This window comes from Balaenoptera ricei, chromosome 11, assembly GCF_028023285.1.
Source record: "Balaenoptera ricei isolate mBalRic1 chromosome 11, mBalRic1.hap2, whole genome shotgun sequence".
NCBI classification, from domain to species: domain Eukaryota; kingdom Metazoa; phylum Chordata; class Mammalia; order Artiodactyla; family Balaenopteridae; genus Balaenoptera; species Balaenoptera ricei.
Window position 1 is genome coordinate 72,778,905 of NC_082649.1, and position 25,495 is coordinate 72,804,399.

Here is a 25,495-nt window from a genome sequence, read left to right on the forward strand (position 1 = left end):
TTCGTTGCTGCGTGCAGGCTTTCTCCGGTTGCGGCGAGCAGGGGCTATTCTTCGTGGCGGTGTGCGGGCTTCTCATTGTGGTGGCTTCTCTTGTTACAGAGCATGGGCTCTAGGCGTGCAGGCTTCAGTAGTTGTGGCACGTGGGCTCAGTAGCTGTGGCTCATGGGCTCTAGAGCGCAGGCTCAGTAGTTGTGGCGCAGGGGCTTAGCTGCTCCGCGACATGCGGGATCTTCCCGGACCAGGGATCAAACCCGTGTCCCCTGCACTGGCAGGCAGATTCTCAACCACTGCACCACCAGAGAAGCCCATGTTGTGGGATTTTAAATGCACCTTTGGTGGGTGACAGTTACACAGTTGAGACTCAAGCTGCCCATACATGGTCTCCTCAGATGCTGGACATCACTGGATGTTGGACAGTTGATGGACGTTAGATAGGAAAGGTGAGCCCATGAAACAAGGCCAGTCTCTTGGGAGCAGGACTGGCCATAGGCCTATGGTAATATGCCCGTGTGTCTGGGAGGAGTGAGAAACCAAATCAATCCCCTGTGAGGAGGAGCTCTGTCATCCTGCCATAATCATGGAGGGCTGAGGGTGGGAACCTGATCCTGGGGGAGGAAGGACATGACGATGTCTTCCAGTGGTGAGTCTTGGACCAACCAACAAAGTGAACCAGTGAAATAGTGACCCTTTCCCAAGCCATGGCCACTACATGTGGGCTCTGATCCATGCTTTATTTCTGGATAGAATAGCCCAGGGAGCCTGCGGGCCTGCCCTGCCTCAGCTTGTTTGATGTCTTGTTTCCTGTACTCCAGTTAGGCTAATTCTTCTTCATCAACAACCAGTTCCATTGATACTGGCATATTTACACACCAGAAGTGCAAATGTCCTCCTTGCTCCCAGCAGCAGCACATACCCACAGAGTTTGCCAAATGTTCACGTGTCCCTGGAGTGAAAAAGGCAATGCTTGACCTTCAGTCAGTGAAATGTTATTTCTTTCTTTCCTCCTCTCTTTTCTGACTTTTTGGCGAAGTCTGTATGTGCCTTTCTGCCTGAAAACTCCTAGGAGCCTTGTTGAGGTCACTGCGTTGTAATGGAATCAGGATTTAGTTAATATCATACAAAGCCGATGGAATTTATATAATTTGGGCTCTGAGTGTAATGCCGTCCACCCACCTCCACATAAGCTATAAATCCTCAGAGCACCCACGGTACAGATGGGGGTTCTCTACTGATCTACACTAGCCCCTTTCAGGGTGTTGGCAGAGGAAGGCTGTTGCTCCAAGCTCTGTTCTGCTGTATTGGATACACCCTCGCCCTTGGGACACTGATGATAGTGGCTCCAGGAATCTGGAGGGATGCCCGAGGATGTTAATCCTTCATTCCACCATTCAGAGTTGGCAAATCTCGGCCAGCACCAAGAACTGGACTTGCAGAAGCGTCAGCCTGGCACTGGGGAAGGACTGCTAGGCCTCCAGTGCCCTGAAGACAGCCCCAGAGCTGGGGTCGGCCATTGGAAGTCTGATTGTCCGAGCCTTCTTTTCGCAGGGCTGGACAGCTTCATTCTTGGTCAACATATTAACTGCCTATGGACAAAATGAGGGTGTTCCTCAGAAAGTAATTTAGAGAAAGGACACATTCTCTGCTGTAGGAAATTTATAGAACCGATGAAGAAGACTGCTATATATCCCTAAACAGGTCATTTAGGAATTATAAACAATTCTTTTTATTACTGCTTAGGAAGCCCTTTCACAGCCTGTTTCTGTCTGTATGAAGTAGTGTTTTAATCACAAGGGATTGAGAGCAGATTAATGCCTACTCCCTCTATCCAAGAGTAATGGTGCATGCGTGTGTGCTTGTGCGCATGTGTGTGCACACGTGTGCATGTGTGTTTTAATTACAACACTCAGCACGTGTTATGCAATGTCACCCTTACCCCGCCCCACCGCCCCTGCCATGTATTTGGAATATTCACATCTGCTTATTAGTTTGCTCTGTAATCCCATAACTTCTCATGGCTATTAAGACCTTTTCCGCTGTTATGTAACAGTAGTCCTGAAAACCTGCTTTTTTGCCCCTGTCAGCTCCAGGACACAGAGTGTGTCCATTTTTATTTCTTCTCTGGTGTTTGGGCACATTATTTATCTACACTTCCTCATGGGTCTTCTTTTCTTCCCTGCAGACTGGAGACTTTTTTGGTGAGGTGGAGGGAGCTGTGATGAACAAATTGTTAACAATGGGCTCCTTTAAAAGGTAAGGGATTTTATGGTTCCTTGCGTCCCCCGAGAAAGTTTGCCTAAATAAAATAAAACAAACCAAGGTCAAATAAAGCAAGCCCAGACTTGACCCCATGGCTGTGTTCATGCTCCAGAAGATCTTCTGAAATTCGATGCCTTTTGCATGAGTGTTAAGAGTCTCAGAAACTCAGCTCACAATGCATTCCCTGTTCCCTTAGCATAGCATTTATTAGAGGCTAGTCCTGAAGTCGGAGCCTGCACTGGGAGGTGATTATGTTGGTCTGAAACAAGTGATTGCAGAGAAGCAGGAAGCATTTTCACCTGGTCAAAAGGAGGAGGGAGTCTTGTCTCACACTGACAAACTGGGGCAGCTTGCTAGAAATCTGGAACTCAGGGATGGGAAGTGATGTTTAGAGACTCGATATAATTTTAGAAAATCATGTAAAAGTTCACAAAACCTGCTCCCAGATGGAGGTGAGTTTAAATCTGTTGCTAGAATTGCTAAAATTGGTGGTAGTGACCACTCAGTTGAGTTGTGAGGGCTCTTGTTGACCCTAAGTGAAGCTCATATAGGATGATTTCCTCACAGCCCCGCATCCCCCGTGGGCAAGCCAGCCATGCTCTTGGGAACACCAAAGCCAATGAGAAAGATCATCACCCTGCGAGATCAGGATGCCAGTTTTTTCCCCCCAGGAGTCAACCTGTCTCCCTTCCCTTGTCCTCCCAGGGAGAATGGTGGCCCATTAGTGGTGCTTTCCTGGACATATATGATGCTGTTAAATATATGATACCAGGAAATACAAGGATGGACCTAGGCTCACCTGTGAGAACTATTGCACATTGGTTGCCAGTGGGAGAGACAGTCCCCCCAATTTATTACTCCCCTGCAGCTGAATGGCCAGGAAGTGTTAGCTCAGGAAATCAGACTTTTAAGCTAGTCAATACGACCAACTGAGTGCTGTGCTGAAAGCAGGGAATTCAAAAATGATGACCCAATTTTTGAGATTCCGTAGCTTGTTTGTGCCAGAAGCAAGGAAACAAGAAATGATATTTTTAAATGGCATGACTCCAGCACTTCTGCAATCTCTGACACACTTGCTCTCCATCCTGCCTGAGTATTCACCTCTGCTCGAGTCCCTCTTTAAAATTCAAGTACATTTTTTTCCTTCTTTTGCCAGGAGTCGTTGTACATAAGCTTGAAAACTGGGCTTGGAGCTGGGCTCGGGTTGCTCTGCTGGATTGTCTGCCATCCAGGGCACCACTGGTTTCTTGTATCTTTATGTGGATATGTACATTTGTATTGTGTTAGCTTGTTTTCAACTTGGTGGGGGTAGGGAGAGACAAAAAAGGAAGAATAAGTACACACATGTTTCTCATTTGAAAGCATATTTTTCAACTTTTTTAACAAAATGACTTTTTTTTTCCTCTTCCCTCTTAGATATTCCTTTCAAACAGTTTGGTGGGAGAAAGAAAAAGGTTGTAGCAGAATTTTAAATTCCTAGACTTCTCCTTAACGTGGGTGAAATATAGTTGACATGAATTTAGAACTTTCACGAGAGTAGCTAGCATATTTGAGAAAAGAGAAGTGCTGGGACTCTCTACTAAATTTTAACAGCGACTGCTGTCATTTGGGAATTACTTGACAAACCTCCTAGGCTTCTTTGAAAGGCCCCCTCATGAGGCCAGGACAGCAATGAGAGTTTGGGTTTTGGAGTCAGATGGACTGGCTTCGAATCTAGCTGCATGACTTAGAATAAGTCATGTTACCTCCCCAAGCTTTGGTTTCCTTACGTGGAAAATGAAGATGATAACAATAATTACTTGCAAAGGTTGCTGTCAGAGTTAATGAGATAATAATAAGCATAAAGTTCTGACACGGTGCCTGGCATATATAAGGGCTCAGTAATTGCTAGCTGCTGCTATGATTTTTGTTGTTGTGGGTCTTTGACTTAGCTTTTTACTTGGCACCAGGTGATGCTTTTGTTTTTATTTTACATTCACACATTTCTCAATGGGCTTCCCATGACACCTGGTGATGGGGTCTCCATCCAGTGTTGGGGTACTGAGGTCCTCCTGGAACTCAGACGTTCAAGCCCTTGCCCTTTCCAGCATGTTTACTCAGAAAATAAGGTTGACAGTCCTTTTATTCAGAGAAGATCTGTATTTCAGAAGCACTGAAAGGATGTAGCCAAAAGTAACAGTGCCCTGGGACAGATGTCAGGCACCATGTTAAACTGTACCCCACCCCCAAACACAGGATACATGGAGGTTAAGTTGCTTTGGTGACATGGCCGAGCCCTGGTAAAGCTCAGGATCCATTCACGTAGCAGACATCTCATCTCAGCATCTTGGACAGTGCACCCTGGCACAAAGTTTCTTAATTTGGTCTGCTTACACCCATTTCTAAAGAAACATCTTTCATATGCAAGAGCCCTACAAACCGTCTTCTTCAGAAAGACAGAGCTCAAAGTAAAGAACGCCATCTCCCTTTATCAACCTCCCTTTTATCTCTCTCTCCAGTGGTCCATAGTCACTGCCTCTCTCTCTAAAGCAAGGCGATGCTTGCCTACTTGGCATGGACTCTTTCCTTGATTGTTTGGCCACTTACCTGGTGACCCGATGGCCATTCTACTTAGGTGCCATCAGAGGGAAAGAACATCCACTTCTGCATCTACAGTGCCATGTGGGAGGAAGGGAAGTCACTGATTTGTGTGAACAAATTACCAACTAGAGGGAGCTTTGAGAAAGTTCTTCAGCAGCATGTGCAAACCATCTAAGAGGTAAAGTGGTCACTCTTGGTCACTTAGGCTGAGTCTCTGACTTGACTCTGTCCACCCCACTTACAGATGACATAGTGCCCAGGGCCAAATAACATACCAATAGCCTCAGCAATGTGAAAATAATGAAGGTAGCAGTGGCTACCTTCCCAGAGCACCTACCAACATACCAGGCCGAGGTTGCAACTGACAGATCTTACTTCCTGCAGCCCTTTCCAACAACTTGTGAGACAGGTATAAACAGGACCAGTGCAAAATGAAAATGTGGTGCCCCTTGCTCAAAAATTATTGAGAGTTTCAAGATGGCAACAGCAGAGCATTAAACAAAGCACGCAGCCCTTCTAAGTGCAGGGTTCTGTCCAGTTACACAGGCCACGTGCCCATGAAGCTGGATCTGGGTATATATATACGTATTTGATAGATGGAAATAATGGGGCTTGGAAAGGTTAAGAACTTGTCTCTGTGTAATGGAGCTGGATTCAAACATCCTGCAGTCTAAACACAGGGAGAATTTTCTAGCCTCTCCCCTTTACCTGGTTCTATGTACAGTAACATTGTGTAGTGCATGGAACTTCCTTCAGTTTTGTTGGAGACAAAGTGAAGGATAGCCAAGGAGGATGTTGGCCCAGCAGTGACTTATCTGGGCAAGCAGAACTTTCAGGATGGGAGGCCAGCCGAGTGATAAGATCACCCAGATTTCTTTTAACTAAAGTTGATAAATTGTTAAACCAAGCCATGTCCCCAGGCTTCACATATTTTCTCATAAGATACCATATTCCAGGTCAGCTTTTTGTGTTTCAAACGGAGGACTTGAAATACTTTTTTATTCTTACCATGGAAAGTAAATGGACTCCCTAAGTGGCCCTGACTCATTTAGGGCTTTTCATTTTAGCTGCTTTTCTCTTTTAGCTCAAGTTCATGTCCAGTAAGAGCCTTGTATTCATATTTCTCAAAAGCCACAGTCCATGGCTCTCCTTGCTGGCCTTGGCAGTGACTTTGCCCTTCTCACAATACTAAGAGAAAATCTAGTTTCAAAATATTTTTTATTATACAGTAATTCATTTATTTCCCCACCCCTTCTTGCCCCCAGTGATGGGACTCAATGTCAAATATCCAGGGAAAAGTGAGAAAAAATATATATAGCTGGTCATAGCAGAGTCCAAGATTCCTGATAGGGCCTCTTTGATATACTGGATTTGAAATATGAAGACTTCAGGTTGAGCCTCAGAATGGCCACTGTGTGGCCGTGGACAGATTCCTCAGTTTCTCTGGGTCTCAGTTTCTTGGCCACCAAAATAGGAATTTTGGTGAGACGGGATTTTGTGAGAATCACCTGAAATAAGAGAAGTGAAAATGCTTTGCAAATTGCAACGCTACTACAAATAGGAGGTAAGATTAGCTCTTGGATAAGAGCTCCAAATGTCTGAAATCTTTTTTTTTTTTTTAATTTTCTTCTCTTCTTTTTTAAATCACTAATGACGCCCGAAAGGTAGTTACTGCACAGCAGTCACAGTGTTGGGGGTGGGCCTGTGGGCCTGGACTCAGCTAGCACCCCTGGAGAGCTCTTAAAACACACCCACGCTCCAGCTGTACCCCAAGAGATTCATATTAGATTTGTCTGGGGACGGAGCCCAGGCATTTATGCTTTTTAAAAGCATCCATGTGATTCTCAGGTGCAGTCAGGGTCAAGAAATACTAAGTTAAATGCACCGGGTGCCAGTCTAGGTGCTGCCCAACTTCGAAGTTGCCTGACTTTTGGCAACTTTAACTCCATAATTTCGGTTTTCTCTGCAGCGAAATGAAATTGAAGGAGTGATTTTCATACCTGCAGTGAGGGTTAAATGGAATAATGCATGCTTTTACCAAACATCCTTGTGGTTTCTGCCAAAGGGTCTTCCCTTGTTCTTTGTGTATTTAAGTAAGCTCGAGGAAGGAAAGACCCATGGGGCACACCTGGCCCTTGACTTGCAGAGAAAAGAACTGCTTGCTAATAATTTGTTTTTGCTTTGGGGGCTACTGAGAATTCCTATCCCTCTTGGTTGTGTCTTTTCTGTTTTGCTCTGTTCTGTTTGCTTTGTGTGCATGGCGCAGCATGCCTGAGCTTTCATCCCTCCAAGGCCATTCGTATTTTCCCTGCGGGGCCTGGTGAACGTCCTCCTCACCTCACCCCTACACATTCATTAACATAGTCAACTCGTGTAGAATTCCCTGTGGCGGCTCCTTCTAAATTGCCTTTCTAAAACGGTGACTCGTCAGGTAGGATTCAAGACTTGGACCATTTCTACCCCTGTCTGCGTATGATGGACCTGCCCTGGCTCCATGGCGGGTGACTGGAGCTTTCCCTGTCTTTGGTGATCGCGTTACATTTCAGCGAATGCCCTGGCCTTGCAATCCAGAGAGTGTTAGAGGAGAAGTCTGTGATGTTTGGATGGCTGCTCTCTAATACTGACTGCTCCACCAGTGTCTAATACTCAACAACTCATGTAAGGAATGTAATGGCTTCTTGGCTTCCTGTTGACCTGACTGTGTCCACTGAAGTATGCTTTGTCAGAGGTGGCATTGAAGGGAACAAGAAGACGGATTGGCTTGGACAAGTGTGTTTCTGGGCCAAACTTTCTGGAATGCAGAAACATGGGGATTCCAATGGACTGCTCTTTAAAACCCGAAAGCTGCTGCTTGAGGATTCCCAATTACAACAATAACAATAGCCACCGTCATCTACATCATAATAGCAGCAGGCCTCATTTATTGAATACTAATTGCAGTTGACCCTTGAACAACACAGGTTTGAACTGTGGGGGTCCACTTATACACGGGTTTTTTAAATAGTAAATACTGGAGTACTACACGGTCTGTGGTTGGTTGAATCTGTGGATACAGAACCGTGGATATGAAGAAACTGTGTTTACAGAGGGCAAATTGTACTCGGATTTTCGACTGCACAGAGGGTCAGCTCCCTAACCCCTACATTGTTCAAGGGTCAGCTGTACAGGCAAGGCATTATTCCAAGCAGCTTACATGCATTACCTTAATTAATCCTCATGGCAAATCCATGAAATACCTACTATCATTATTGCCATTTGACAAAAGAGGAACTGGAAGTGGAGGCTTTAAGCGTTTTAGTAACTTGTTCAAATTCACCCACAGTAGTGTGTGGGAAGATGGAATTTGAACTCGTGTCTCTTGGATTCTAGATTCTAGACCATGTTTTCCTGGTCACCACTCATCTTTTCCCATAGTTGGAGAAGACTAAAGTATTCTCTGCAGGGATATTTGTTCATATTCATGCTTGTTTTGCTTTGAGAGAAAGTAAAAGTCTTTCAAACTTGAAGTCCAGTGTATTGGTTAGTAGTTGGTTCTACTAGAAATAATAGGAAGTTCCAAAATAACAAAACGTGAAAGAACATAGGAGTCTTTTTCTCTTTTATGTGAAGGAAGTCTGAAAATACTAATTTGGGGGCCTCATGTTGTCATCATGGACGCATGACCACATCTTTTTTTTTCTTTACCTCCTTCTAAGTTGGCTTTTAAACTCAAGATTACCTCATGATCCAAGATAGCTGCTGAGCTGCAGCCATTAATTCTGCAATCTAGGCTGGCAGGAGGATTCTAGGAGCTCCAAAAGGCCAAGTAAAGTTTCTTCTTAAAATTTCTTTCTTTATTTAAGTACTTAGTCCCATACAATACTTTTGCTTCCATATAATACTTCTGCTTAATCACATGGCCTCACCTACCTACAAAAGGACCTGGGAAACGTGCATATCAGAAAGTCGGTGTTCTGCTCATTGCGAGAGGAGAATGGCTGTCGGGAGACTGTGACAGCCTCTGCCACATCCAACATGCCCCAGTTTGCTTCAGACCACCCAAGTCTTCTAACTATTGAATCCTGCTTCCTGTGACATCCACTTTGAAACCCTTCCAGAGATGAGGCTATATTCCTAACTCCTAGTTTTCTCCACACCCCACATGCCCGTGCAGTCCTGAACACAGACGGTCATAGCCACCATCTAATGCATCTGTCAATGATGTCTGACCCCAGGCAATGACAGCAGGAGCACTCGATAACACCTGTTGGGTTTGACTAATAGTAATGACACTGGCAACACCAACATCCCTAGGTTCTAACATCCTGAGCCTCAGTTGCGTGCCCCACACTGTGCTAAGTGCAACTCAGGCATTACCATGGTACAGTTGTTGTGAAATGTACACATGGCGCCAGGCATTTGGCAGAGCCCAAGGATGCTCCTCTAGCATCCAAGTTTCCTGCCTCAAGTGGGTTTTGCATTCACTCATTCCCCAAGCAGAATTTAGCTGTTTCCTTCTATTTCTTACTCAAAGAAGCAAAAGAAATTTAGCCTTTTCTATGTGAGATTAATCATAATTGCATTTTCCCCTTCAGTTTAACAAGGAAAGCTAATATTCATGGAAGGGGCAGTTGAATGGGCAGACAAGCCACTGGCTAGGTGCACCTACTAGGCACCTGTGCATGTTATCCTGTGCCCCAGGATTGAAGCAAATTTGGCTGGGAGAGCCACAGTGACTTCACCTTCTGAGCCTTAGTTTCCTCTCCATGCCCTTGACATCAGAGATAATACTTGACTGGCAGAAAGTAATTGATTATTTCTTATTGTTACTGCTTTTATTACCTGGGTGAGATGTTGATGTGGTCAGTATCTGCGACTTTGTTTCTTTTTATAGTCTCAGCACCTGTTGATGAAAAGCATTTGGGGCTGATAGACCCTCTGCTTAATCTATAGAATGAGTGAGGCTCCCCTCTCAGGGTTCTGCACTGGACCCTGAGTGGCCCCAATACCCTATGTGCTGGGCTTTCAGCTGGTGCAGCCTTATGGCACTTATTCTCTTCTAATGATGGGTGCTCATAAACTAGATTTGTTTTAGCGATTTTTCCATCAGAGCGTTCAAAGGCAGCTTCAACTCACCACCTCTGCTGTGTTAGATGCGCTGTGTTGATCATAAAGAACAGTACAATCTCTGTAAGAAGATGCTGTGGGATGAGATGGCCACCAAGGCAAAAAGGAGAGACGGGAAAGCTCCTTCTGGATCTACTATTAGTGTTCAGATGGAACAGACTGACTGAGCTTTCCATTCTCCTGGCTGTCTAAGATGTATGAATGAGTAAACTTCCCATGGTGACAATCCCTTTGTTTAGAATTTCCTATGTTCCTGCTCCATGCCCTGACACTTGCAAGTTGAAAACTGCCCCAGAGAACACATTTTATAGCCCAACAAAGGATACATATTTTTACATGCTACCCTAGTGAGTCACTTTTGCTTCTCATACTTTTTGATTCAAAATTGCTTAAACATGTCCCTCGGCGGGTCTCTATGTCAGATGCCTCCCTGTCCTGTTTTAGGGCCATATTTGCAAACATTAAGCTGTTTCAAGACTGGTTTTGAGGCAAATTTTTAGCCAAAGTGAGTTAGAGTTGTTGCAAGTAATGTACCGGGCCTCATGGGCACAAAGTAGGTGTTTAATAAATGCTGGTCCCCACCGTTACTAATGAGCTTAAATTAGCTGAACTCATGCCTTTGAAATTCAACCTTCTAATTTTTAGGAGAAATCTTTTTCTCGGTCGTGATTTTTGTCTAGTTGGAAAAGAGCAGAATCAGCAAAATGGATTTAAGCAATTCCTAATGTCATGAGCCTGACACCCAAGACTCTACCTAGTACAGGATACACAGGGTTGCCCATGCTTGGTTTGCATTGCTTTGAGTTTCTTCTTCAGAGACTGTATCTGCCTTCTGTCAAAGTTTCAAGGAGACCCATCTGGGGAGCACAGAGATGTTAATGATAAGGTCTCCCCAGCAGCCCGCGGTTGCCGTGGCCTGGTGGTGATGTCATGGGGATTAAGGCATGTTATCTGTAATAAGAATAAACTCCTGCTGCTGAGTGCAGCAGTACAGCACCAATCTTGGGCTGGGCACGAGGCTCAGGGCTTATTTTAGACCCGAAAGAAAGCAGGCAATTATCATGTTCTTTAACTATAATCAGCCGAACAGGATACAGGTAGCCACAAAATTGAGTTATTTAAAACAGTAACAAAATCACTTCAAAAAGGGCAACAATCTGGAAGTCTCTCTTTCTGCAACATCTAGTTAAAGCTGTCTAAGCATGGAGAAGAGAGAGAAGCTTTGTTTTGTAACCTCCTCAGTGGCAATCAGATCAGGAAAGCTTATTTGTGAAATGAAAGGCAGGAGCCCTGGCCTGGAAGCTGCCCTAGAGCAATTGAGTTTGGACCCAACAAGTAAACTGGAGCCTTTAAAAATGATCCCAGGAGAATCCTGAGCTTCTAGCCATCTGTTTGTCATGGTGGTTACCGTGGCAAGGGGCTCTCACTAGCCTGGCCAGCTACTCCAGCCTGGTCTGGTGACCCCATCACAGCACCTCAGCTTGGGTTGGAAGTTGATTCTGGATATTGATTATGAGACCTTATCTTGGGTAGCATTCCCTGTGACATTCCAATAAGACTCTGGGATGGGGCACAGGGCTGAATTCTAAGCATTTCCTAGGACCTGTCAGAACCTGCTGCTGAGCGGAAGGCAGAGTGAGGTGGGTTCAGCATGGCCCCCATCTAGTTCTGGCTCTGCCACTTGTTAGGTGTGTGAACTTGGGCACATTTTTAGGCTAGCCGAGACTTGGTTTGCCCCTGTGTGAAATGGGGATGATTAGAATCTCTCCTGTAGGAACATGCTTAGAAGACTACCTTGCTCACAGTTGCTAAATAGACTTCAGTAGACATTAGCTGTTGTTACCTTGTCCTCAGCTATGAAGCTCATGGACAGAAGTTGCCGCATCATCTGTTGATAACCCCAGCATGACTTCTGAAGGTGTCTGTTACTTCAGTAAGAAGTGTGAATTTTACATTGCATCATATATGCCAATGAGCTAAGAAAACCAGGAGGCCTACCCATCCTCCAGCCAGCTGGGTAAAGCCTGAGTCAATTCCCAATGCATTTAACACCACCCCCATTAATTAATAATGGCAGTGAAAACCAGACTAATAAGTTATAACAGCAGCTGCAGCCCTGCCTTCTGTTGAATGCTTCCTCTGTACTAGGCCCTGTGCTAAAGGCAGTACATGTGTATAATCTCATTTAATCCTCACGACCACCCTATAAGGCAGCCATTATTCTCACTATTTTACAGATGAGGAAACTGAGGCACAAAGAGGGTTAAAAAGAATTGTAATAAGTGGGTGAGTTAGGATTTGAGCTCAGGTCACTGACTTCAAAGCTAGCTTGCTAATCATTAAGTCACACTACCAGTCACTTGGGCCTTTGGGAATAGCGTAGCTTTAAGAGTCCAAAATCTAGGGCTTCCCTGGTGGCGCAGTGGTTAAGAATCTGCCTGCCAATGCAGAGGACACGGGTTCAAGCCCTGGTCTTGGAAGATCCCACATGCCGCAGAACAACTAAGCCCGTGAGCCACAACTACTGAGCCTGCGCGTGTAGAGCCTGTGCTCCACAACAAGAGAGGCCACGACAATGAGAAGCCCGCGCACCGCAATGAAGAGTAGCCCCCGCTCGCTGCAACTAGAGAAAGTCTGAGCACAGAAACGAAGCCCCAACACAGACAAAAATAAAAAAATAAATAAATAAATATATTTAAAAAAAAAAAAAAAAAGAGTCCAAAATCTAGCAAAGAACAAAATTAGGCCTTCTGTCATAACAAGGCCAGCACATTGCATAGTATATTTCAGTATATGTCCACATGCCTGATTAGTTAAATCTGAGAACATCTCTGGAAGTCACTTTATAAATGAAAAAATAAAGCCTCAGAAGTAAGCAACCTGCTATTATAAATGGCAGAACCAACCTTTTAAGCCAAGGCCACACTGCATCCATGTCTACAAGACCCCAAACACACTCAAGTTCCACTCAACCCATGCTGCCTCTCACCAGCTCTGACCCAAATTCCAGCTGCAGAGATAGAGTTGGGCAGTAGGAAAAGGATAAAGCTAATAATAATTCTTGCCAAATCCTAGAAAGCCCTTCCAGGGGCACCTGCCGAAATCCCCTGTTGAGGATGCAGACTGTGGCATGGTAGGCCAGTCAGGGGCCAGTTAGACTTGTCCATCCTGGCCTGCAGTTGATTTTGTGGCTGAATTCGCGTCAGGGCTGCATCAACGATGAGCGTTTCTGTGAGAAGTTTGTTCAGGGAGTTCCCTGAGCCAGACACTTGGCTGCTTCACAGGCTTCATTTCTGTCTCAGTATACACTGGTTCTGCTTGCATCTGCTGGGAGGAAAAAAGCCAGAGGACAGTCAGCAAGACTAGAAATGTCCTGAAGAGGAAGGGGCTTTGGGGGACTTGCCAGGAGATTGTGTGACACTGGTACCCTCTTGGGCTTTGCTGCCTATGATGCCTGTGTGGTGCTGGTCAGGAGCTGGTTTCCATTTCAATTTGGTCAAGTGGCCAGTTTTCTACTTGGTGCCCATAGATGCTCTTTGGTTGTTTAATCCGTGTGTGTGATATCTCTAATTTATTGTCTAGGGGAGAAAGCCTTCACATCACATTTTGCAGTTGACCTCTTCAGTCTCAGCTGTGTCATCGACTATTCAAGATTCATGCAATCAGGCAATCATTCATGCATTCAACCTTTTAAATTGGACCACCTTCTCCATACTGGGTGCTGTGCTAGGTGTGAAACAGATCCAACCCCAGTCCTGCAGCATGGAACTTCTATTCTAGTGTACATTTCCAGCACAGTGTTAAGTATGCTTCACATTACGCACTGTATTATTTCAGAAAGATATTCCTGTAGGGAGAATTCCTTCCAGTCATTTAGAAGTTCATGTATTACAGTATTAACATGTCATCTGGCAGCTGTTAACATAACTCAGGCTGGACTTTTAAGTGTCTCTCCTTTGGGGGGCCAGGAATAGTGGGAAGAGGAGCTTGGGGGAGGGACGAAATGCATGTCTCCTTTGGGCTAAGGTGTTCGCTCCATCTAAAAGCTCTTAACTTGCTGCTGGAAATTGCCATTCTTTTTTACTTTGTTAAGAGGAAACTAAAATATCTGTAAAAATGATAAAGTAAAACATCTTTGCAAATGAGTAAAGATCATAACTGGGATGAGAGCTGTATTTTTATCACCAAGGGAGAAAAAGATGTCCATTTTCCTGTTTCATAAACTGCACTGTTTTCGAAAGCATACTTAGTAGTGAGTATACATATATATTCACTACCATGGTAGTGGTAATGGAAGGGGGGTTAACAACCAATGAGCCAGCTGGTTTCCAACAAAGTGTGAAAGTCCTGGCTTTATCTTGGTCCAAGCCTATTTCCTAGTGCTTAAAAGAGACAGAGGATCCTGCCGTTTCTTAACTCAAAGTGGCCCTTCCCAGCTCTCCTTGACCTTGGAGACATGGTCCATGTGGATTTCATCAGGGGCCCAGAATTCAGTTTAAAAGAGCATATTTCTTTGGAGTATCCTGGTCCATGCAAGTCATCGTTGTTCAAACCAAAATGACTATTTGGTCAAGTTGGGGGGTTTCTTCTCCCAACTCTCCATCCCAACGATACCTTTATTCTCTTTATTCTTTAAGTTCCAAGTGTGACATGACTGTGTCTCCAGTCCTGGACTTGGCTGTGTCCCTTGCTTGTCACCTTTGTTAGGCCTGCCTTGATTTGTGTTTGTCACTGCTGCACTGGCTGGTGGTGTTAGTGACTGTTCACCTTGCTGGTTGGTCCACAGCATCATTTGGTTCTCGTGTTTTCCCATTTAGTGAAGCTCCTTTCCATTCTCTTCTATAGAATTACCCTTTATGACTATCAAGCCATGTGCAGGGCCAACAAGGAGAGCAGCGATGGTGCCCATGGTCTACTGGATGTAAGTACAGTGCAGTCACTCAGAAAACAGCTGCATGTTTTTGTCTGTCCCTGCATGTGAGCATATCTTTTTCTTTGGAGTCATCAAGTTTATCTATTTCAAAACCATGAATATTTAAATGTGTCAAGTCAAGAAAATCACTTCTGTTTTAACCGAAATCCAGTGATTGTGTGAATGATAAACAGGTCTAAAGTATTTGATGGATTAATGCAGCAACCCCCCCCTCCTTTTGATGGATAGAAAAGGGGAGAAGTTTTGTCAGTTCCCTCATTCTCAAATAAAAGAGAATTTGGTTTGGTTCAACAGAAACCTTCCTTTTAGTTTGTAATAGAGCTGTTAGCCTATGCCCAAATTCACATTTTGATCAGAGATTCTCTACTCTAATCATGCTGCTGATTTTAACATCATTTTCCCTGGAGCTGATTCCATCCATGATGTCACAGTTGAGGATCAATCAACATAGCTTTGTATCATTAGAAACTGGCTTTCAGATCACCAGAAATTAACTGTTACAATTTATCCCCAGTTTAAAAATATAATTTACAATGTGCAAGCAATATAAATTTGGTCACCAATAACTTGAAAACACAGAAAAAACAGATACAGATACTTCAACATAGTCTGGCATATGGGTATAAATATAACCCTTACATGTTATCATTTTGTAAATTCCAAAAAATCAACCTAAAATTTGGTTTGAAACACAAAATTTAAGAGTCATTTTGGTTTTAAAATATAAATATACACCTTCTCATTTGCAGATGTAAGATCTTGCAAGGGGACTATTTAAAAACCAAATATTTAACACGGTTCTCCTACACTAAGGGAGCAAGAAATGATTCTGAGCTGGGACATTTCTGAGAGGCAACTAGGAACTAAAAATGGGACGATTTGAAAAATACCACTTTTTAGTGAGAATCAACACATATTTCCAAACGCAGCTTCCCTATCCTTAGCATGAGTATTTCCAGACTTAAAATGTTCCCAAGATATGTTTTTATCATTAGGCTTAAGAGCTCAATGGTTTTACCCTTCTGAATGCTAATGTGCATTAAAATTTTTTAATCCCGTATTTACATAATCCCTTTGTTTACCCTGTATTGAGCCAGCATCTGGCAGGGAATGCTTGAGTATCCTCCTCCCACTGCCGCCCCCCCCCCCCCCCCCCCGCCCCACCCCGGCCCCTCCCCGGGCCTCAGGGTGAGCTGCCCTTGTGCCTCCCCCTCTTCCTTCCTTAATCCCTTTATTCATTCTCTCCTCCCACACTATGGAGGACCACTGAAATGTCAGTACCCATCCTGGCAGGTACAAAGACACAAAACTGTCCTGTGGTCTGACCTCCCTTGGTCCTTTTGAAAGAAAGATGGTTATTTTTCAAGCCATAAGAAGTGTAATGGCAGAACCACAGGATCGCATGGCTGCATTTGGTTTTAGGAAATAGTTAAAAGTTCACATCCTTATCTGACCCTGAAAGCCCTGTGATTCAGGGAATGATGAGGACACACTCAATCAGAGCAAGAGATTTAGTCTGAAATCTGGGTGGGCTGGGAGTAACCCCAGTGGATTGTTGTTGTGTTCTGTACAGTTGCTTACTGGCTTGACTAGGCAAGTTTTAAGAATGGTCAGGGGTATATAAATTTGTCCTTGTTTTATTTGAAACTGGATGATCCTCCCATTCCTAGCTCTAGTCCTTATCATCCAAATGCTTAGAAGGTAGGATTAAGCAGCCATCACGTCAGAAACCAGGATTGGGCATTTCAGTTCCCTGCTACCTAAAGACAACCACAGAAGGTTCTGAGATTTTTCTGGACCTGCAACTTGGGGCTCGGGCTTTGCCAACGTCATTACCTGTCTCTCAGGTCCACCCACCGCTCACATATCTAGCATACCTAGATACAAAGAACCGACTGAGGGGAACACTTGGTATTTTCCAGAATTCAGGAAATTGAATTATCCACATAGGAAATATCACAGAGTAAACAATCCCACTGCTTTTTTTAATTAAAATATTCTGAAATAAAGATTAGCCCATCAATGCCTTCTCTTATAGAGTGAAGGGGATTTTCTGCAAGAATAAAATCACATATTTATATGGTTATCATTTTTTTCAAGTCTGAATTTGTAAGTGTGAGAAAACGCAGCTAAAATCCTACATAATTAATGGGCGGCATTAAAATCAAGCACGTGCAATTTTTGCTTATTTCAATGAATGACATACAGTGATGGAGAACAGGGAATCACCTTTCCAAGAGGCAGCCCTGTGAATTACCATTTGAAATTAGTTATATGATTCCAACCGCTCAGCATTAGGCTGCAAAATATTAGCCCCCAGAGAGTAAAGGTTTAAGCATCCTTTGGTGAACTTCCTTTTTCCTCCCAGAGATAACCCCTGTATTAGATCATGTTTATTTTACTTGTAAATCACATCTCACTACAGGGGAGTTCAAAGTTTTAAAATGTTAGTTTTGGGATACAGTATCCAACCATTTTCTTCTTTAAGCTAGAGCTTCACTGTTTTTTTGACATGATATCAATCTCTCTAGAAAAATAACATTGTCTTTTTGTAAAGCCTTAGGTTAAACTACAAATTTTGTGTGTGATACATTGTTTTTAATGTACTGAATTCTTCTCTTCAGCCTTATAATGCCTTCCTTGCTGCAATAAAATGGATAATGACAGAACTTGTCTTGTAAGTACAATTTGCTGCATTTTTTAAAAAAGTATTATTGCTTTTCTGTGTTAAAAAGTGAATTGGGAGACTGTGCTTCCAATAACCATTACATTCATAATACTCTGCGATAACCTGATTGAACATCTCAAAATATTAAACGTTGAGTCCAAAAAAGTATCTTTTATTAAGTTATTCATGGTCACTGCTCATGCCTTTATGTCACCATTTAGCAGACTAACAGCTTGCAATACACAAACCAAATTTATTTATTGTGGTTACTGTTAAATGTAACATAGATGTCTGGCTGTTTTTAATACAGCCTGGGTGGGCTGTGGTCAGAAGAACAAATTGCCAGGCTGTCCACTGTGCTACTTTGGATGTCTTGGCATGTGCAGGCGTGGGGGCCTGTGCAGTCATGGGTCAGGGGCTTTCTCAGGTGTGATTTAATTGTTTACCCTGTCAAATTACAGTCCTGCTGGATGCATCTGTGACTTAGGTCAGACTTGAAATGGCACAAAGATGAAAGGCTTGACTTCCAGATGAGATATTGGACACATTACAGAAACACTGTGTCACACAGAAAGGAGGAATTCCATGGACCAGCATGGAAACCAGATCATTCAAGCTGCACCAAACTCTCTTATTCTTATTTTCCCCATTAAGTTTCCAGTTCTGTGAGTTTACGGCAGATTTCTTGCTATTTGATGAACAGACATTGTCTTCCTTATTGCTTCAATGTAACCTATGTAACAAAGTTATAACTTCAAGTGGGGAGTAAGTTCTAAATGTACATAAGAGACAGAAAGTACAGGTAATAGTGAGATTTTGATTGTGAGCTGCTAGAGGATAGCAGCCATGAGCCTGAGAAGGAAATGACTGAATTTTGATCTATTTCCATTTATTTAGAGGATGATTTATATTACTTTTGCATTCTTTACTAGCAGTTGAGAAATTATGATTTTTGTGGAGTTGCATTGTGATATAATTTCATAAAAAGGAGTTTGTCCTCTCTGTCCCCACCACCCTGCCCTACACACACACACACACACACACACACACAACTGAATACATTTGTGTTACAGTGTAAATTTTGAAAACATCCTTTATAGTGTAGATCATAGTCTAAGTAGAGAATATTCCATTTGTATTTCTGAACCAAGGCAGGGGAAGCCCTTTGAATGTTGACTTTTTACTATAGACTCAGACTATAACAAGAAAACAATTTCTGCCTATAAAGCAGATATTTCTCAAAAGAGTCCCTGAGTCTAGGTGAACCTGATTTCAGGGTTTGGCTGGCCTTTGTGATAAAATAGTCTTTCACAAGTAAGACAAAACCTAGTGAAAATTCAGTGGTAACTGAACCAACCACCTTGATATTTCCAGATGATGATGTTATTCTTTCAAATGAGGTGAGTGATGCTGAATAACACAGAATGTCACTTCAATTCAGGGTGTGGGTGACCAAGTAACGTTGGGCTTTTCCATCTCCTGTTTAGGTTCCTGGTGGAATTTAACCTCTGCAGTTGGTGGCACTCAGATATGACAGCTAAAGGTAAGCAGCAACTGGCTTCTCTTTCCTTGCTCAGAGTGATGAACCTGGGGTTCACTGGCTACTTTTCACCAGGGATGTGCTCACGTAAGACTACCCAGGACAAAGAAGTGATGATTTCTCCTCTCTGTCAGCAAAAGGCATCCTTTGTGCTAAGGGTAGCGCTGTTCAGTCTAACAAAAATTCCACTGGCTTCATTCAGCCCATGTTGAATGTACACTTTGACCTGTTTCCTTAACTAAGGCTTTGAGGTCATACACTGCACAGGAGAATTATTCAAAAGCTAGTGGGCAGTGCTGAAATCTAAGGGTCACAGACACATTGCCTTTCTCAGGCTGAATGAATGGATAACCATTACCTTTTTACCATTACCTTCATAAAATATAAATCTGATCATATTACTTTCCCTGCTCAAAACTATCAATGATTTGAGCAGTAATTAGTAGAAACTATTAGAGGCCTGAGTTGTGGAGTTAGATTAGTATGGATTTGAATTCTGGCTCTGAGGTTGGCCTTTGTCAAGTTAGCTGATCTCCTCAAGGCTCAGTTTCCCCACAATAAGCGAAGTAGAGAAAATAATAAAAAATATTTATCTCTTATCATTTGTGTGTATGTGTACATTTAATGGTAAGATAAATCATGATATATGCTGAGCATAGAACTGGAATATAGTAAGCCCTCAAAAATGGTAGCTGTAATTAATTCATGATAATGGTGATGATGATGTTGACTGTAAAAAAATGAAATATTGCCATTTGCAGCAGTATGGGTGGACCTAGATAATATTATACTTAGTAAAGTAAGTCAGACAGAGAAAGACAAATACTATACGCTATCACTTATATGTGGAGTCTAAAAATAATACAAATGAATCTATATACAAAACAGAAAAAGACTCACAGACATAGGAAACAAACTTATGGTTACCTCAAAAAAATGACAGCCCATTCACAGAAAGGCATAGAAAATACCTATGAAATTTAGTAATATAGCAAGAAAAACAATATGCAAAGTTGTATATACCCGCCAAAACCCCCCAATGGTTGGGGAGAAGGAGGATGTAGAGTTAAATCAGATCAGCAGTGAGGCCAATGGGAAGTCAATAGGCAGGAACCAAAATAGGAAATAGGAAAACTTTCATGCACCCCAAATAAAATTTTACCTATAACATGAACCTGCTTTTGTTTAAAATTGTACATGATTTGAAAAAGAAAGATGAGAAGGAACTTACATAATGGGTGCTTGTTATCTTTTTCTAGTCATTTTTCTTATTTGGCTAGCAAGTCCACAATTTTACTATTAGAGGTGAAAAAAAGGTACATGAGATTAAGTGAGAGAAAAGGAAGAAAGGTGATCAATAGAGGCCAAGAGAATGGATGGCAAGTTGGTTAGATGGCTGCTCTCTGCAGCACCAGTGCCTGGGGACAAATCACCACTCCTTGCCAGTCAGGCTTTGAACTCTGTTTCACCTAGAGATGAAGTACCCTGACCTTGGAGTCAGGCAGCCTTCCTCTGCCACTTGCTAGCTGTGCGGTTCTGGACAAGTCGCTTGGTCTCTCTGGGCTTTGGTTTCCTTGCTTGTCAACAGAGATAACAATAGACGTGATGTGGTTGTGAGCAGTGGATTAAACCGTGCATGCAAAGCCCACGTGCAAGATGGGGCACAGAGCGAGTCTCCAGCTTGGTGGGCGGGGCTCCAGTTTTGGGTGGTGGTGTCTCTTTTGGCTAAGACATCTGGCTCTCTCTGAGGCGTGTGCTCAGTGCTGGGGCAGCAGGCTGGTGGTCTTCAGTGGTTCACTTTCTGGCATTCCTCTCATTTCTCTTCATATCCGCATGCCTGCCCACCCTGGCTGAGGGGCTTTGGTGGTGAGCATGAGAGTGCGCCCTCTTCACGCCAACCTCCATTGCTGCTCCCCCCATTCTCACCTTGGCCTGCTTCCCTTCCCTGCTGCCACAGGCACCTGCCCTCACTCTTGTTCTGGTCCTTGACATGGACAATTAGTTGTAGAGTTTCTTTTGAGTGCCCACCCCTGTGATCTCCACTTAGACCAGTGGTTTTCAACCTGGGGGTGATTTTGCCTCCCAGGGGTCACTGCAGTGTCTGGAGACATTTTTGGTTGTCACAACTGGGGATGGGAGAGAGCTATTGGCATCCAGTGGTTAGAGGTCAGAGATGCTGCTAAACATCTTACAACACGCAGGACAGCCCCTCACAACAAAGAATTATCTGACTCAAAATGTCAATAGTGCCACTCTTGAGAAACCCTGGTGTAGGGCAGGAGAGATGAATTAGGAAGGGGGATACGGTCTTGGCACTCATGACAGTTACAGAAACTTGTGAAGGTTCCCATTCTGAAATTTCACATCCCTTCTCCCTTCTTCCCCCTCCACCTTAGCTGAGAGGAATGATGTGATGCTTCAGGTCTCTGTTTTCTGTCTTAGGAAGCTTTTTAAACAACCCTTAGTAGGTAATTCCAAGTCCTCTCACTCCATCGACAGGGTGCACAAAGACCTTGTCAAATAGTTACATCATCTGCAAGTTGTGTGCTAATATATAGTGCTTTTTCTTTCCCAGAGAGCTGGCACTAGGTTCTCTTCAGATCCCTTCAACATACCTGAGAGGTGGGGACTGCTAGAATGTGTCACTAAGCCTCTCTGAGGCACGTAAGTCAGACAGCTAATAGGAATTGGACTCAACTCCAAACCAAGGCCAGCCACCTCCGCTGGAGGACGGCGAGAGACGCACCTGGCTTTCTGTGAGTCCCAAGTTAAGCAAGCTGCCGCACGTGGATTGTCTCATTCAGACCTGCAGCCCTCTGCTGGGCATGGCTATGACTTTTTCTATTTTATAGATGAAGAAACTGGTTCAGGTGGTGAATGCACTCGCCCACAGAGCTGCAGTCATCTGAATCTTTGTTAGAGGTAAATGTGAATCTCAGACCCAGTGTAAGCAGGGAAAATTCCAAGCACCATAACAATATTGCCTTGAGAGGTTTCTTCATTCTAAATTTACCCTTCCCTCACTGGATAAAGACCCTGAGCTGAGACATACATCTTTGTTTAACTAAAAATGGAATCCATAATTACACTGTTTATCTGCTTCATTTCCTTAATGAAGGGGACTGTGGAAGGCCATTTCTGCTTGATTATCACAAAGGTATCATTTTGGCGAAGCTGCACAAAGAGAATGGAGCTTGCTGGCACCCGGTTATGAAGGGGGTGCATTCGCAGAGACAAAAGAAGAGGAAAGCTTTTCAAATGGCAACTCTATTCATTCCTGATTGTCTGCACATAATTACTGTGAACCCAAGTCAGTTATTCACATCAGGGACATTTGTTGCTAAGGGAAAATTAAAGAAATCCAATTGTGTGTATGCTCCATTGGGTGCTTCACTGTGAGTGAGTGATAGGTTCTGGCGGCTTCAGCCTGAGACGTCCAGTATAACTGGGGTGGGAGGCAGACAGGGTGATGGCCAAGAGCGGAGGCTCCGGGATGTGACCGTGTGCATGTGCATTTGGGCTCCATAACATAGTGGTGTGACTGTAGGCAAGCAGTTAACTTCACTTCTCTGAGTTTTAGTCTCTTCATCAGTAAAACAGGATAGCAACAGGGCCTTGCTCACCGTGTGATGGTGAGGATTCCATCCATCAAAGGGTCTCGCACGGTGTTTGGCATGTAGTAAGCGCTTAGTGAGTATTGGCTGCAAAGGTGGTGGCGGTTGTTTTGCTATTTAGGTAATGATCGTGATGAGTCACTTTCTGTGGGACTCAAGGCAGGCTATGTCTGCTTTCTGAACTTCAGTTTTCCCTTCTGAGAAAATAAGGAATCAGTCTATCTGAGCTCCATGATGCTTGTGTACCTACATCTTTGTAAGATAATGAGTTTTAAATGCCTGAGAGTTAAAACAGTACCCATCAGGTGACTGGCAGCCTTAGTTATTGGTTTGAAATTCCATAGATAAACAGTAATGGCCAACAAATATATGTGGTGTTTTCCATAGCGCTCCAGACAAAAAAAGGTCTTTATAATAAACCATGTTATTTAGATTAAATGTGGCCATGGTTTTATATGATAATTTGTGTGTTTCCCAAAAGTACCAAGCAACTTCCAGCCAATCTATAGTCATACTGCAGATAGACTCAATGGCTTATCACCACATCAGTACGGGTGCCCTACAGTTGTCAGAGGAATAAGAATTTCATCTCTAGAAAGGATCAGAGCCAAATGAGTCTCTCCATTGAGAGCGCTGGACTCATTCCATTGTAACTGGGCCCAGACAATTAGAATTAGAGATGGTGCAATTATCAGGGTTATTTAAATCACGTGTGCTGCCTATCTCAGCCTGCCCCAAAGACCTTTCTTCCGTTCTCTCATTGGCCAAACTTCATAAAGCAGTTAAATATATATACATGTGCTGGAGCCAGACGGCTCAAGTTCAAATTTTGGCTCTGCCACATACTCACTGGATGAATTTGGACAATTCACTTCATCCTCTCCTCCATTCACTAATCTCCAAAACAGAGATAACAATTGTTCTTACCTCACAGTTTGATTTTTTTAAATTTTGTCATGTTGTACTATTAAATAAATAAATACATGTAAAGCAGAACAACATCTGGCATATAAATTTCTTAATAAATTTATCCGTTACCATCATTGGGTTATTATATGCCATCTGCATGCTGTGCCATATCCACTTACAGTCTATGCTTTTGTTTACTTAATCTTTATTTCATTTCAACTGACTGACTTTTTGAAAGTTAAATAAATTAAATATTAAAGGGAAGCTTCCCAAATTAAAAGTCAGTTTTGTTTGCCATATAGAGAAATCAATTGTAAAAATAAGAACCCTGAAAATAAACCATGTGATCATATTGTAGTCAGGTCCTCTGAGCTTCATGTTTGGCCTCTCTAGGGTAACGGGGAAAAAAGCAAATGAAAGAAAGATGGAAGAAGCTCCCTAGTATCAAACAAAGACATCTTCCTGACAAAAATCGAGGACACTGACAAAGAAATGGGAAGAGAATGATGTTCCCACCCAGCGCCTCTGTGTTGTTACTGTTGGACCTCAGCCGCCTGAAATCCCCTTGCCTTCCACCCAAGGCAGGCAATTTGCCATTAGGGACTGAGAGTCTCCCATTTCCTTTGTCTGTGTTATTTGCCTGAAAAACACCATTCAAGAGAATTATTCATTTACTCAGCAAGCATGTAATGACACTTCCTATGAGCTAGCACTGAAGGCTCAGGGGATAGACAGTGTTTGGGACCTGGCCCTTTGCGGGCATGACGACTGCCCACGTGGTACCCTCGGTGGAGTCAGGATCAGGGAGGCAGCCATCTGCTTGCCATTCTAACCAAACAGCAGTGGCTCAAAAAGGCTGACAGTCTGAGGATTCAATGAAGTAACCTTCACAGTAGAAGTGGTGCTGGCAGTAGGCACAAACACTTAAGCAGCACTAGCAACGTACCAGCCACTTTTAGTGGATGAATTCATTTGATCTTCAAACGACCATGCGGAGTTGGTTCCCATTTTGCAGATGAGAACACTACAGTGTGGAGAAATTAAAAACCCACCTGATGTCATACAGCAGTGGCAGAATTCACAACACCCAGAATTGCTCTTAGCTGTCAATACTACACAATTAGCCCAACTCCTGGCTTGTAGATGGTAACATGAAGGCTGCTGGGGAGGGGTGGCACACATGTGTGTCAAAATATGCGTGTGTGTCACTCTGTTAAGAGTTGTACATGCATTAGTCTATTTATTCCTCAGAGCAACCCTGTGAGTTAGCATGGGAATCTCCCCTTAATGTCGGTGAGCAGTTCCTGAAAATCACGTTATGCATAAAAAGCTGACTGAGTCTACTTCCATTCGTTTTAAATAAGAAAAATTACAAGGTGTTATTCTTCAACCCGAAACCCCCAACCAATTTCCTCAAAATAATTAAAGCTCAGTAAAAAGGCCTGTATATAAAAGAGTCACGTTAGGATGCAAATGCTTAAAACATGGCTTCCTGATCACCCAACAATTATCTGGTTGTTACCAAACAGTTGTTTTGCATTCAGTAGCCCTCTGGTGGCTCACTTAGTGCCGGCAGCCTCCCAGATGGACATTCTACAAAACATCTACTGGTGGTTCTGACATCCAAACCAGTTGCATTTGGAATGTAACTGGAGACTTTGTTACAAATATGTATTTATATTTCTATATAAACATCAGCCAAAAACTTTATACAAAGTTTAGGTATTGGAAACCTATAAGCAAGCATTCTACCGGGAAAATGTTCATGAGTAGATCTCCTGTGAAGAGTACCTGTACTACTAGCATCTCCATTTTACAGATGAGAATACTGAGGATTAGCTAAAAGCAGTGAAGCAGGAATCTGTACTCCAAACTGCTCTGACTTTACC

The 25,495-nt window shown here is 43.3% G+C and overlaps 1 protein-coding gene across 2 annotated transcripts in view; it reads left to right on the forward strand.

Annotated features, from left to right (window-relative positions):
* The window catches only part of CACNA2D3 (calcium voltage-gated channel auxiliary subunit alpha2delta 3), a 770,150-nt gene that overhangs the window by 705,152 nt on the left and 39,503 nt on the right, over positions 1-25,495 (forward strand). For both annotated transcript variants that reach the window (XM_059937666.1, XM_059937667.1), the window contains exons 30-33: positions 2,180-2,250; positions 14,788-14,863; positions 17,500-17,552; positions 19,031-19,086. In XM_059937666.1, the coding sequence (XP_059793649.1) occupies positions 2,180-2,250; positions 14,788-14,863; positions 17,500-17,552; positions 19,031-19,086 (256 nt within the window). The remainder of the gene's footprint in view (positions 1-2,179; positions 2,251-14,787; positions 14,864-17,499; positions 17,553-19,030; positions 19,087-25,495) is intronic.